We start from the raw sequence: 14,839 nt of genomic DNA, 5'->3' as shown, positions 1-14,839 counted from the left end.
AACAAAATGCAGGGAAATCACTTCATGTACCCCTACAAGAGTAATTACTAATAAACTGTCTGAAAAAAAGAGTCACATTTTAGAGAAGAAAAAAAATCACTCATTGACACCCACTGAAGCTGCTACATTGTAACGACTTTCTACTTCGAAGACCTTGATAGAAATTTAGTGGAGTGAAAAGTACAATATTTGTCTTTCAAATGTATATGAGGTTAAAGTCATAAATTACCAGAACAAATAATACTCAAGTAAAGTACAGATACTCAAAAAGTGTACTCAAGTAAATGTACTTAGTTACTGTCCGCTTCTGGTATTAGATGATGGCAAAGGTGCACTGAAAAAGGTTTTGATTGTAAAAAGGACTGTATAACTGTTTGACTCTATAAAGTATTTTTCTGTGAAAATTTTATTTTTTATACTATGCACCTTTGCCATCATCTAAAGCTCACATTGAGTTAAAAAACAAACAAACAACTGAATTATTAAATATAATGATTACCTTTAGCAAATAATAATTTATTATAATTATCTTAAAATATATTTTTTAAACTGTATACAATGGTGTGAAGCCTAAATTCAAATCCAATTAAGCACTTAAGTGGTTAATTAGATTTTTAAACATTTATTTACAAAATTTAATTTTGATATCTGTGATACATATTTAATGTTATCAGAGGTTATCATAATGAGAATAATTATTGGCAGTAATGATAAGTAAGTGACACCTACATTCAAAAAACCATTAGGCTAAATGTATTTGTTATTGGGGGAAAAACAATTTATCCTGATTCAAATGATCATTAGTATTAAATATATCATTAGTATTACTGTATGCTGTTTACGGTTGCCAAACAGCATCGCAGCTCTGTTCATTAATGAAGACTATGAATCAGAATTCAGACTCTGAACTATCTGCTTTATAAACTAGACAGTCAGATCCTCAGCAAGCCTTTTACTGTGTTTGGAAACTGAATTGTATTGATTAAAAATGAAGACAGGGATGCAAAAAACAGTCCTACTACCGTGTCACATACAACAGCCCGGACAGGTATTACCCAAAGCTTGTTATCATGCTGTTATACAATATCTCGCTGTAGCATTTGCTACGTTAGAGTTGGCAGCCTGCCACGGATAATGATATCAAAAGTGAATTTGATGCGTGGAATTCAATCGTTGCAAAGAAAACTGGCTGGGAGATTAAAATTAGGTTCTAAATGCTATCTGTGGCTGCCGTAGAATGAGGATTGACATGAAACACTTGGAAAAAAGATGCAAAAAGATTGAGCAATTAGATGGCATTCTGTCTGCTCGGTTACTGGTACTGCCATGGCAATACAGACAGGCCAAATAATACACTACACTGTTCCAATCCCTGCACTTCTCTGCTGTAATTTTCGGTTTATTTTTCCCTAGTTTCCTTTTTTATGCCGCTACTACCACACAGCTATATGCTGCAATTCTTTAGTTAAGAATTCGATTACGCTCAAGATTTAAAAACAGGCTTTGGTCTCTCAGGTCTGCTCTGAATAAGGCTATTTATATGGATAGGTTTGCCTCAATCTGGTGGTCCAGAGAAGTATTGTTGAATGAGTATTTGTCAATGTAATTAATGATTCAGCCTATTCATAATTCTTGATAGCAACTGCTAGGTAAAAAAAAAAAAAAAAAACTAAATGAACAAAAAAGAGAATGTTTTGGTTGCAACCTTGGGATACACTTAATTAAATGAGTGCTTATTTAGAAGTGTCGAGCAAAAACATTTTGACATCCTCTGGGAATAGAGCTACAAATCACTCAAACAACTTTAACAAGTCTTAACAAAATGTTTTATTCCTCTTCATCATCCTCTTCAAACTTTAGCGCACTATATTAGATGAAAAATCTTAGTGTTTTCTAGTTCTAAATTATTATAATAATTATAATAATAATACTATTCACATATTACTTCAAAGTATATTTCAGGTATACCATAGCATTACCATCCTACCATGTCGAGATAAGTTGGTGGCCAAAGAAAGCTGGGTTGGTTTTGGTTACAGTTTACTTCTAATTTTAAATACTGAAAGTAGATTTTTACAGTATTATTTTAATATTAGGGATGAAGTTATGAGGAATAGTTCAGCCATAAATTAAAATTTGCTGAATATTTACTCACCCAGGTCATCACTTGCTCACCAATGGAAGTGAATGGGTGCCGTCAAAATGGGAGTCCAAACAGCTGATAAAAACATCACAATAGTCAACATAACTCTAGCCCATAAATATAACATCTGTATGCTTATAAAAATGTGCAGGTTTATAAAAAACAACAAAAACAAAACCCATCTTTAAGGCATTTTACATTTAAACCGTTTAAAATTTTAATTTTTGGGTGATCTATTCATTTAATATTATTTCAATTTTGTTTGAGCCTTATAGGATGAAGGTGAAATTTATTATGTTGGAGTGTAATAAATTAATAATTAGCCCTACTAAATAATTTTAATGAACAACGTGCTCAATATGTAATTATTTTAGGGAATCACCTGTACATAGCTGTTCATATTGCTATTACACTTAACTATAGTAATATTTATGCAAAACATAATGTACAAGGTCACCAAATTTTAGAGAAGACATTTCAAATAAATTTAGACTAATGGTCAGCTCCACCAAAGAAACTGAAAATGCTTAGGAGTTCATTTGCATTTTGCTAACTTAAGATGACTGACGGGTTAATGCAATGGAATGCTACAAAATGATTGCACTCATAAATCACTACAAATACACAGATGGATGAGTATTCGGTGTGATTTATGGGTGGGCAGCTGGACAACTGCAATGACATCGCTGTATTTTGCAGTGTCACTTGCTTGTTTTTACTCTTCTTTTAAAAGCTTTCTACGATTATTGCGTCTGGATCTATATTTCAAATACGTTTTTGTCATACTGTGCCATAATGTTGAGGAGCTAATGAAACAACAGTTGAAATATCACCTCTGATATCGGGTTGTGTTGAGGCTGCTCTGCCTCACTCATGAACATAGGGGGCGCTGTTTGTGTGTGAAACACTGTGATGCGATAGAGAAAGGCTTTATTCACACACACACACACACACACACACACACACACACAAGGCCAAAATTATTCATTTTGTTAAAATGAAAGCACAATGTAAATATTGTAAATCCATTATAAGCAAATTTGTTTTTATTAATGCTTTACTCACCTTGGCGTTATGAGATAGATAGATAGATAGATAGATAGATAGATAGATAGATAGATAGATAGATAGATAGATAGATAGATAGATAGATTATTTAAAATGTATTAAAAGCTGATTAAGAACTTTATGTCAGCGTTTTGATAACCCTGTCAGGATTTTTTTTTGTTTAAGTGACCGACCGACGGACTGTACACCTTCACGTAAATATAACGGGTGAATTCAATAGAAGTAATATTTCCCGCAGTTTGAACGAAACATACACTTTCTGTAATTGACAGGCAACATGTTAGCAGTAGAATTGCATACTTTGTGAGCTCGCGCTCGTTCGTGTCTGCGTGCATGCGTGCGCGCGCGTTTACTCCCTCCCGATTCTCCGCATCTCATGATCCTGCGAGCGTCTTTAGGTGATTTAGCGCCTCCAGTCTGAAGCAGGTGTTCAACATGGCGATCTCGGGACTCGGATCTCACTCTATTTCACTCTTTTTCTACGTAATTTTCGCAACGTTTCTGCATAAAGGTAAGACATGCCGAGAATGTATGAAAGCAAATGTATAGTATCGAAGCGAGAGCAGTGTGTAAACAACATATGTAACACTTGCGCACGTCAATGATGCTGTGCGCTCCCAGTATACTCTCAAAGCTCTCGTAGTTTATCTGCAACTGTCTGCATAGTAAAACTGTCATGTGAGGAGTTCTTCAGCACGTTCTGGATGGTGTTTTTGGTTGTTTAGCAAGGAGAAAAGTACAGTACCCAAGAGCTGCTGATGAGAGGGACGCAAGTCCGCATCTCACAACCAGAAGTCAGTATTACATGCTGGTGATCTGAAAACGGTTAAATGAATACAAAGTAGTCCTTATGTCTATATAATGCACATGTTTAAAGTAGATATTAAACAAAGAACTCACGCATTGCAGAATAACAGCACTATTGCATTGACTTTATGGAGTGACATTGCGCGCACTGTGTCTCTGAACATATACCGGTCATCTTTAGTTCTCTCTGAAATCTTATACTGGCATTGGCATTTTGTCGAGTGGTTTAATGTGGTGTTGGTGTTCTTAAAAAGACAGTTTTCAGCTTCATTTGGTAGTTTTCCTGGCTTACGTGAGAAACGCTCCTGTGTTAGATGGAGCATGCTGTGCGAATCACTTATGGCAAGCTGTTTTAACATTTATAGCTTTTTGCAAGATAAAATCTACTGTTATGTTATTAGTACTTATTTCAGTTAATACTAATACAATTGCAACTGCTAGCTTTTAGTGGCACAACTATTCATTGGATACCAGACATCCCAGTTCTGACAAGTATAGATTTCATCATTATTGAGTTCTGTCTTCATTATTGAGTCCCTAATAAGTGCCCTTACAAAAATTAACAATGGTTTTACTACAAATAATACAAACAAACAAACAAAAAAATAACCAAAACCATGGTTAATGTGTTAGTGATACCATTGTGACCCCAAATTAACCATGGTTTTGCTACACTAACATAGTTTAACCACGGTATTGGTAGTACAACTGTGGTTATACAAATTATAATCAATATGCCAAAAAAACATAGTTACTAAACTTTTACTATAATAAAACCATGGATAATTTTCATAAGGGTGGTTCAGATTTCAACTTTTTACAGTAGGCCTACTTCTGGCTAGTAGGATTAGTTGGTACAAGTGCTTGTTCCGGGTTTTACTAGTGCTTATTTCTTTTTTAGATAACTGATTTCCAAAAGTTCTGGTATATCCAAAAAGTAGTTACCCAAAAGTTAGGCCTAGTAGTAGTTATTCAAAAACTAATATCATCTATTCCAGTTTGACTAGCATTTATTAGATATCTATTCACAAAACAATAATATATATCCCAATTTTTACTAATATTTCTTAAGTTAAAATTGCCTTTTTTACTTATTGTTTGAATAGCTAAAAGTAACGTATAAAGAATTATTAGTGCCTAATGAATAGTTAATTGTAAAGTTGGTTGAAAGTGTAACCTAAATAGTAGAGGAAAATTAAGTTTATCTGAACCACAGGTAGTCCCTAGTAGTCATTATCAGGAAAGTGATTTGCGGCAAAGGAACAAGAACTAGTGAAATGTACATTACATTTATTAGATGCGTTTATCCTCAGTGACATACAGAGGAGGAGGAACATAGCAATTCATCGAAGAGCCAATAATATTCATAATACACAATGCCAGGTTTATTAAATAGATTAGGAAGCAGAAAAAAGTAAAAATGCAAAAACTTAAAAAGACACTGTCACTATTGAATTACTTGCTAGTAATAATAGAAAATACTATTCATCACTAGTATACTATACTAGTAACAAAAATATACGTTAGCTTTACAGAATAAATGTTTAATTGGCTTGCCACGATAACTCATCCCATCCCATCCACGATAAAGCCTCCCATCCATCAACAGGTTTTCCGCAAGATATTGGCTTTTTATTCTGTGTTCTGGGAATGAGATTGCAGTATTCTGTTAGAATTGAGTTATTTTTTTATAGTCCTGTTATTTTTTTGAGTGATTATTTTGTGTGTTACCCAATTTATTCACTGGTAAAACCCCCTTTGTAATAGACGTTTGTGGATGGCGCTGCCTGTATTAACAACAGAGGCTTTTCTGTGTGTGAATGATGCTTTTGTCTGAGGCAAGAGGTATATATAGGTTTTCCTTTAGGAGACTTCAAAGCCACTTGTCTTTCTGTAAGTGCTCTTGAATCCTCATATAACCACCTAGAATATTGTGTAATGCAAGACATGTTATTTTCTGACTGGATTTTTCTCATCCATCCATCCATTCTATATATGCTTATATATAGTTGAAAGATGAAATACTTTGGGGAAGATGATTTTTCCTGCATTGTAGCATGTTAAAATCCATCTAAACAGCATGTTTCTGCAACTATTTGCAGCTCTTTCGAGCATGTTATATATACTGCATATATTTACTTTCATATACAGTGCCCTCCAAAAGTATTGGAACAGTAAAGACAAAATTGCTCTGTTGGCTGTGGAGTCAAGACATTTAAAAATATGAAAAAAAGATGAATATGAGACAAAACTACAGAATGTCACATTTTATTATTGGATGGTTCAACACATAGATGTTTTAGCAGCTAAGAAGCACTTTTAGAGTTTCATCCGTCTATCTGATGTGAGCATAAGTATTGGAACAGTTGCCTCACAGGTCTTTCTAAGTGATCAGCTGTGTCCTGTTGCATTAATTCTTCAGATATTAAAAGCAGGGAATGTGTCGTATCAGTTATATTCATTACTTCTGTATTTTGAATCTTGAATTCGATGATGACACACACAAACCAGGATGAAGATGAGGGAGCTGACTTTGAGAGAAAAGCAAGCAATTTGGATGCTAAAAGAAAAATCAATTAGAACTATAGCAAAAACAAAGGGCATGGAGAAATCAAGAGTTTGGAAACCACCAGCGACACCAGCAACCAACAACTACCTGATCGGCTGAGAAAACAATAGTAGTTGATGACAGACAAATCATAAAAGCTGTGAAAATGAACCCTAAAAGACGTGTCTGTAAAATCAGTGGAATGATGCTCTGACAATCTACTGTCCTCAGGAGACTTTGACACAGAATTACAGATGCTACACAGCAAGATGCAAACCTCTGACCAGCACCAAAAATAGAAAGGCAAGATTAGAGTTTGCAAAATAGCACAAAGGTGAGCCAGAAGAGTTTTGAAACTGTGTTTATGGACCGATGAGACAAAGATGAACCTTTATCTAAGTGATGGGAAAGCAAAAATGTGGAGGAAAAAAGGGAACTGCAAGTGATCCCAAGCATACAGCCTCATCTGTAAAACATGGTGGAGGTGGTGTCATGGCATGGGCATGCATGACTGCTTCTGGAACAGACCATCTCAACTTTACTGATGACTTAATGTGTGATGACAGTAGCAGAATGAATTTGGAAGGGTACAAACCCATCTTGCCTACCAATATTCAAGAAAATGCCACCAGATTCATTGGGAAGTGCTTCATATTGCATCAGGACAATGACCCAAAACATCCTGCCAGTTCAGTCAAGGAATTTATAAGGTCAAAGAAATGGAAAGATTGCCCAAGTCAATCTCCAGATATAAATCCGATTGAACATGAATTTCACCAGCTGGAGAGGAGAGTAAAGGCAGAAACTCCCCAAAACAAGCAACAATTGGAATTGGCTTCATTAAAGGCTGGGGAAAGTATTTCAAAGGATGAGACCAAGAGTCTGGTGATGTCTATGGGTCACAGACTCACTGCTGTGATTGTGCGCAAGGGATCTGCAACTAAATAATAGCTTTCAATCTTTTATATCTGCCTTATGTTCAACTGTCCCAATACTTATGCTCACATCAATGAGTGGGATGAAGTCTAAAAGTGCTGTTCTTTTTATTTGGTAAAACATGTATGTGTTGAAATGGCTAATAATAAAATGTGACATTCTGTAGTTTTGTTTCATATTCATCTTTTAATCATATTTGCAAATGTCTTGACTCCACAGCCAACAGAGCAATTTTGTCTTTACTGTTCCAATACTTATGGAGGGCACTGTATATTTAAGTTTTAATCCTGATGAAAAAAGCTCTTGCACTGTATCATCTCCCCAACACATAAATGCTAGAAAGCAGCAAGTCATCGTCGTTCAACATGCAGACTGCAGTTAACAGCGTGAGCTGAAAGGAGAACTGCATTGGCTTGAGAGGGAATATATATTCTCTTAGAAGAAATAATAGAGATAATAACAATTCTGATATGGGACAATTCTCACTGGCAAACAATACTTTTGTAATGAGATGGGATATTCATGTAAATTGCTTCATGTCAAGGGTAATTTTCAGTCTGCGTGACTCACAGGTAGAGTTTCCATCAGCGCGAGGAGCTCGAGTTGTAAATATTAGAAACACACTGCAGCTTTTGCATAATTCACGATGCCCCGTGATGAATGTTATGGAAGATGAATGGTCTGACACTCCCCACAACAATCAGCACTAATTTAAACCCCTCTAAAATCAAATGAGAAACCTTGTAAAACATACCCGCAGAGAAAAGACTCTCATATATGACACTTGCTCATATATGGCGGAGGAGCTGCATTGAAAGTCATTTGTTGGGAAATTTCTGCACTCTTCTGCTGAGATTGTCACATATTTGTTTCTCCTGAATTTCAGCAAACTGTTGATTGGCAGCGAATTAAACATTTTACCCTTGGTGCATTAACTTTCCAAGATCGTTTGTTGGAATAATTTTCTTTTCTATTTAAAGCGAAGAATTTATAGCTCATTAGATTTACATTATCCCTGCTTAATAAACCTTGTGCTGATTGCTAAATAATGCACAGCACTACATTATGCTCTACCAGATGCTAAAGCTGCCGAGATGGAAATGTGAGATAACTTTGCATATAAGTGCAGACGGTGATGATATGCCGTGAGAAAATGATGTTGCCCACCACAATTATGAGATTTTTTTTATCTTTTTTTTTATTTTGGCAATGTCATTAAGGAACTTGAATCAGAATAAAAATCTCACATCAAAGGAGTCTTTTTAAGATGAAGTTCAAAGCAGGCTTTAAAGTTATATAATTTTGAAAGCTCAACAATTCTCCTTCATTTTGCGTTTGTTTATTTCAGCAAATAGACCAACCATATTTGAATACGAGTCCGCAATCTGTTAGTTGACTCCATTGGGGTTATTACATATTGCTCATCCACTTATGTAACTTCACAACAGAAGCCTCTCTAGTGAGTCAACACACAAGTACAGGGGCTGATGTGAAGCACTACGAAGACCTCTCCTGTCTTAGGTTTCTGTTTATACCTCCGTATTACTAAACATCAGAGCTGAAGTATCCTCTTGCCAGTGCTAGACTGGGAGGAAAATGATGCTTGAAGCCGATAGACTATCGCTTCTGTAGGACAGATACCAGTTGAGCGCTATGCAGCAGCACACAGTCAATTAGTGGTAACAGATTGAAGGAAGCCCCAGTGGAGAGAGAATGCTTCATTCATGACACTGCTGGAGTAATGAGAGTGGAATATGATGAGGGGAGGGGGTTCCTGTCTTCTGTGATAAATATTGTCATTGTTCTCATTCTGCCCTGTCTTTCATGGACCGAGCTCATTGTCTGTCCTAGTTGGCAGAATTGTTTTGGCACTGACCATGAAAAAAAATCTAATTATGTTGTTTTTCAGGGCGCAAAGTGCACCGCTTGCTTGGTTTACCAGCCTCTGAAGAGCTGCAGAAACCTTTGTAGCATTGCAATGCTGCTGACACGATTGACCAGTTTTAAACTGTGCTTGTCATATTGGGAGGGATTTTGAATTATGCCACCTTTCAAATGTCAGTGTTTTGTTTCCAAAGTCTTTATTGTCAGAATTTAATATTTTATAAATTAAATATACTATTTTATATGCACGCACATGGACACACACACACACACACACACACACACACACACACACACACACACACACACACACACACACACACACACACGCACACACACACACACTACAGTATAATAAAGATATTGGAAACAAACTATATATATATATATATATATATATATATATATAGTAGTTTGTTAAAATGGTCGTTATAATATAATAATGCAATTGTTGTTATAATATAATATGTATATATTTATTATTTTTTATCATACTTTACAAAAAATATTAAATAAAAATAATATATATATATATATATATTCTAAATTATATTATATTTAAATATTTAAATAATTATATATAAATTAAATTATACTATAAATTATATTTCTATGGACACTAAAACAGCCATAATATGATGTCATACTCTGCAGCGTCTTTTTGAAAAACATAATTCGGCATAATTCTGACTACCTCCATATGTAGTTTCATATGTGATGATTAAAAATGCAATAAAAAAAAAATAAAAATAAAAATATAAGCACTCCAAAGCACTCGAAATTATAGTGAAAAAATTAAAAGCCTTTATCCACATGGCTTTACATTAAAAATGTAAGGTGTTGCTTTCAATGTAGAGTCATGTGAATAAAATCTTTTTTAATTGTTTTACTGTAATTTTGAGTGCCTTGGAGTGATTTGTTTTTTGATGAATTTAGAAATCCTGCATCCAAAGAGCACCAATTTATGGACTTTATACCCCAGCAGCATTTTTTTTTTTTATTATTATTTTTTATATTATTTTTTGCAATAAAAATATATCTTCAAAACCATGACTACCATGATAACCTACAATAATGATTTATTTTTGCATACATATGTAATTCACTTCTGCATACAAGGTAAAAAAAAAAGGGAAAATACTTTTTAAAATGTATAATATTTTAAACTTTTGAATGTCAGTAACAGCATATGTCTCTAACATTTTGTATTTTCAGTGAAACAGAATTATGAAAATGTCTATTTTGGTGGCACCTTTGCCTTGCGCATTGGGGACCAGGACCAAGTCCAAACGTATTCAAGTTCACCCCGTTGTAATACCAAATTTAGCATTTTTATGAACTGTTTATCATATGCCTTAGTTCTTTTAGCACTTCTTGTCCTCTGAAGCAGCTTCATCACAAACATGAAACTGTCCAACCCTTTCTTTTCAATCACTAATCCATAATGGATAAAATCACATCAGTTCACTCTTTTATTTTTCTCAATGAATATCCTGTTTCACTTGCAAAAAAGGTCACATTATGGAAGCAAAAAAGGTTGTGATTCATGCTGACCTCAAATAACAACACTACAAATCATTTGCTCTCCACCCTTGCACTCCTTGTTCCCAAAAACCATAAAACCAGATTCCAATTTCTTCCTATAATGCGCCGATAGGTATGTTTAGAGTCTGTTTACAGCTTGTGTTTGCGATGACTCTTGAAACATATTTTTACACAGTACGTGTGTCGTGATGACCTACTTCAGCTCACCATGCTTTGAGAGTTGTCGTGAAAAATGTTCAGAAACATATGAATGGTGACATGCCCCCAAAGCTCAACGAGATGTGACCCACTTACAAACAGAGCACCTGATGGAACCTATAAGGTCTCCGCATCATCTCCAGAGACCCCTGCGTTTACTCTCTCTGTGTTTTTGTTTCGTTCTAATGGATGCTATAGAATGCGGCTTCTCTTCCTCCATTTCCCTTTAAGCAAAAATTGATCGCAGTCTCAGTGTTTTTAATATTTAAACTGGTGTGATACGTGCTGGTTAGAAACCACAGTGACATAGTGAATGCAGTCTCGACTGCTGATCCCATCACCATCGATCAGTCGAGACGTAGAGTGGGACTCCAGCTGTCGGAGTAAGAGAGAGTGACCAATCAATAGAACGTACAGATGGTGGCTCAGAGGGGAGGTGCTATTCAATTGAGCTGCTAAATACTTAAGAATGTCAGGACGCCGGATACTCGCAGTGGTTGATCTCATCACCTCGAGCAAAACGAGGTTCTGGGACAGCAACATCTGTCTGCACAGTCATGCTCGCATCCGCTTGTGCTAAATTGGGATCATTGCTGGAAAATGAGCGCCATTGATTTGGGCTGTTAATGGTGGTGCGTGTCATTTTTTTGGGTGGTAAAATCGAAATATGCCTTTTTAATACACAGAGACAACTAAAAGTGAGCCAATTGTTGAGCCCCACTGATAAATTCCAGCATTGTGGCTTTGTGATGCTTTCTAAACATGGCTTTGTTTGTTTATGTGTCCTGGCACGGCAACAGTGGCTCAACCAATGGTGTGAGTTTGAGGGCGGGGCTATCTGTTTGGTGACCAATGGCAGACTGGAGTGTGTTCAGGAATTATTTTTTGCAATTCTGTTTGGTGTTGCTAGCAGTGTTATTTTAGTGTTATTTATGTACCTACTATTATGATAATAACAGAAGCTCATAACAAAATCACTAAAATTATTTAATGAAAATAAAAGAAATTCACAATATTATTTTTATATTAACATGTTTATTAATATTTTGAGTTATATTTTATTGATTTATTATATTTTATTTAATTTAGTAGTAATTTTGTTATGAGCATTTTATTTATTTATTAATTTAAATTATATTACTGTTAGGTTTCATGCACTATTTCAGTTGTAGTTTTTATTTATTACCATTTTATAATTTTAGTGCTTTTATTTAAACTTAAAATACTTTGACACAGCGGTCTCTGATAACAGATCAACTTTAATTTTAATGTTAAAGCTGCTTTGAAATGTTTTGAAATTGAGTTGAATTGATTTAACTTTATTTCAGGGAGTTTGAAATCAGTTTTTCATCTAATATTTATATTTTTATTTCAGCTTTATTTGGATTAACAAAAATGTTTGTAATAGTTTTAGTTTTGGTTAACAATAATAACCCTGGTCGCTAGAGCATTGTTTATTTTTACAGTTTTTTTTTTTTTTTAGTTTTAGTTTCATATTTTTCTTTTTTTATTGTAATTTAAAAAAAAAAAAAACTTTTTACATATTGATAGATACATATCAACACTTAAGTCTTTGTTTTGAAAATCTTAGCTCCTTAAATTGCTCTTTTTTTCCCAAGAAGCCTCAATGTGCATAAAAACAAAGGTTTTAAAAGGTTTAACTTTGCTGAAAAGCTCTGTGCTTTCTTTATCCTATTGAGACACGCTATCTTAATTACTGTTGTACAATAGGACTTTAATTTATCATTTGTCACTGTTGAATCAGGACAATGCACCCCGAGCAATCATATTAATTCAGCCGAATCAGCCATCTATTGATCGCCGGTCCAGTGGGAGAAAGGTGTCCATGTAATGAAGCCCCCTTTGTGGTTGATTGAGGAAAGGCACAGTATCAAATATGTCAGATTGAATCTCCATATCGGCCCTTAAAATAGCTTTGCCTGATGCACAGGCGTTTGTTAGGAACGACGTGCTATTAATGTCACCTCAAAGCATTAAGAGCAAAGCTGAAACCTTGCGGTAGCTATTAAAGCTCATATATGAGGTGAGAGCCTGTTTCATCCATTTAAACAGATGTTAACATGATGTAGCATGTCTCTGTGAAGGTCTCTGAACAATATTCTAGCTATTTTCACAGGGACGGGTTAATGCAAGAGAACCATTCAGATAATAAGCCCTGGAAGGTGTTGTAGATCAATGGTTCTCAGATGGTTTCACTTCATGAACCAGATTTTTACATTATATAAATGATTCAGTACAGTAGCAAATTGTTTATCATACATAAATGCCCTTAAACTAAATGAAATTAATTCAAATTAATTAATTAGCCTTACCTTTATAGGCATAATAATATGCAAAATTATTACTAAGACATGGTCTGAATCTGAATCTGAATCATTATAGTTAACTAAAACTAAAACAACAATAAAATATTATATAAAACATTAATTGAAATACAATAATGTATGTATGTATGTATGTATGTATGTATATATATATATTAGGGGTTGGCAGATAACTGTTTTTCAGGGCCAATATCGATTATTACAGGTAACCGATATTTTAAACTTATATATATATATATATATATATATATATATATATATATATATATATATGTCTGGTGTAAAAATTAAAATTAATGTCAGAATTAAGAATAACAAAGGCTCTGTTAAGAGCTTTCTTAAAGTGCTTTTACATTATTTTATTTTTTAAATCATTTTAAAATGACCAATACTGATAACCATAAAAATGCTTAATATCAGCACTGATATTTAGCCAGGTGGATAACCGGTCGACTCCTAATATATATACACATTCTGCACATAATAAAAAACATAAATATATATATATATATATATATGTTTGTATTCTAAAAGTGACAAAAATGCTAAATACATGAACTAAATACTAAATATTAAAACTTTAATTAAAACTAAAATATAAAAATAAAAACATTCAAAATATTAAAATATTAATAAAATCAGTAGTGATGCTTCTTATTTTATTAATAAAATATTAATAAAAGATGCTTAAGATTTTATTAATAAAATCTCAGTGATGCTAAAATAACACTGATGTGAACTTGAGAATTTACCTTTTTATTTCTATTTCTTAATTTTTATATAAAGTATTGCTTTGTTGTGAACACAAGATTTTTCTCATCTTTATTTTTCATTTATTTATTATTATTATTATTGTTTTTCCCTGGTGTACATGACCCTCAGAATACACCTCATTAGTTTAAAACCGTTGTTGTTGATCACAGCAGTAAAGCGTTTCATTTTAATGATGATGATAATAACAAATAATGAAAAATATGACGCCGTCACTTAAATAAATCAAGTTTACGTTCATATTTTTCCCTTCTGATGAAAGTCTGTGATGGTTTCAGCGACTCAGACAGGATTAAGAAGATAAACATCAGGATCTGAGCCATCATGTGTTGGCTTTGGCTCAAAATCTCTTTTTCTTTTTTGTATTTGTAGTAGTTTACATCTGTACAATAGGAATGTGATCCATCTACTCTACACATCAGCTGACAAGTTATTTTCTCATCTGGAGCTGTGACCACTTCACACAATAGCACCATTTGATTTTAGCGTAAGAAGGCCATTGATTTGTGTCATACATTTGTGTAATACAAGGACAGGGATGTTATACAGTAATGTAGGTTTTCAGCAACAGCACAATTTGATTTAATTTGTAGT

At 34.0% G+C, this 14,839-nt stretch overlaps 1 protein-coding gene across 2 annotated transcripts in view; it reads left to right on the top strand.

Annotated features, from left to right (window-relative positions):
* Nucleotides 1–3,589: 3,589 nt before the first annotated feature.
* LOC306851486 (cell adhesion molecule 1-like) overlaps nt 3,590–14,839 on the top strand; it is a 180,144-nt gene continuing 168,894 nt past the window's right edge. Inside the window, exon 1 of one of the 2 annotated variants that reach the window (XM_079387763.1) lies at nt 3,590–3,722. In XM_079387763.1, coding sequence (XP_079243889.1) covers nt 3,647–3,722 — 76 coding nt within the window. In that variant the 5' untranslated portion in view covers nt 3,590–3,646. The remainder of the gene's footprint in view (nt 3,723–14,839) is intronic. The other variant, XM_079387764.1, reaches the window with a different exon arrangement.

Source organism: Barbus barbus, assembly GCF_936440315.1.
Source record: "Barbus barbus genome assembly, chromosome: 31".
Taxonomy (NCBI): domain Eukaryota; kingdom Metazoa; phylum Chordata; class Actinopteri; order Cypriniformes; family Cyprinidae; genus Barbus; species Barbus barbus.
The sequence above is the reverse complement of the archived record's forward strand: the minus strand, read 5'-3'. Positions and strand labels throughout refer to the sequence as shown.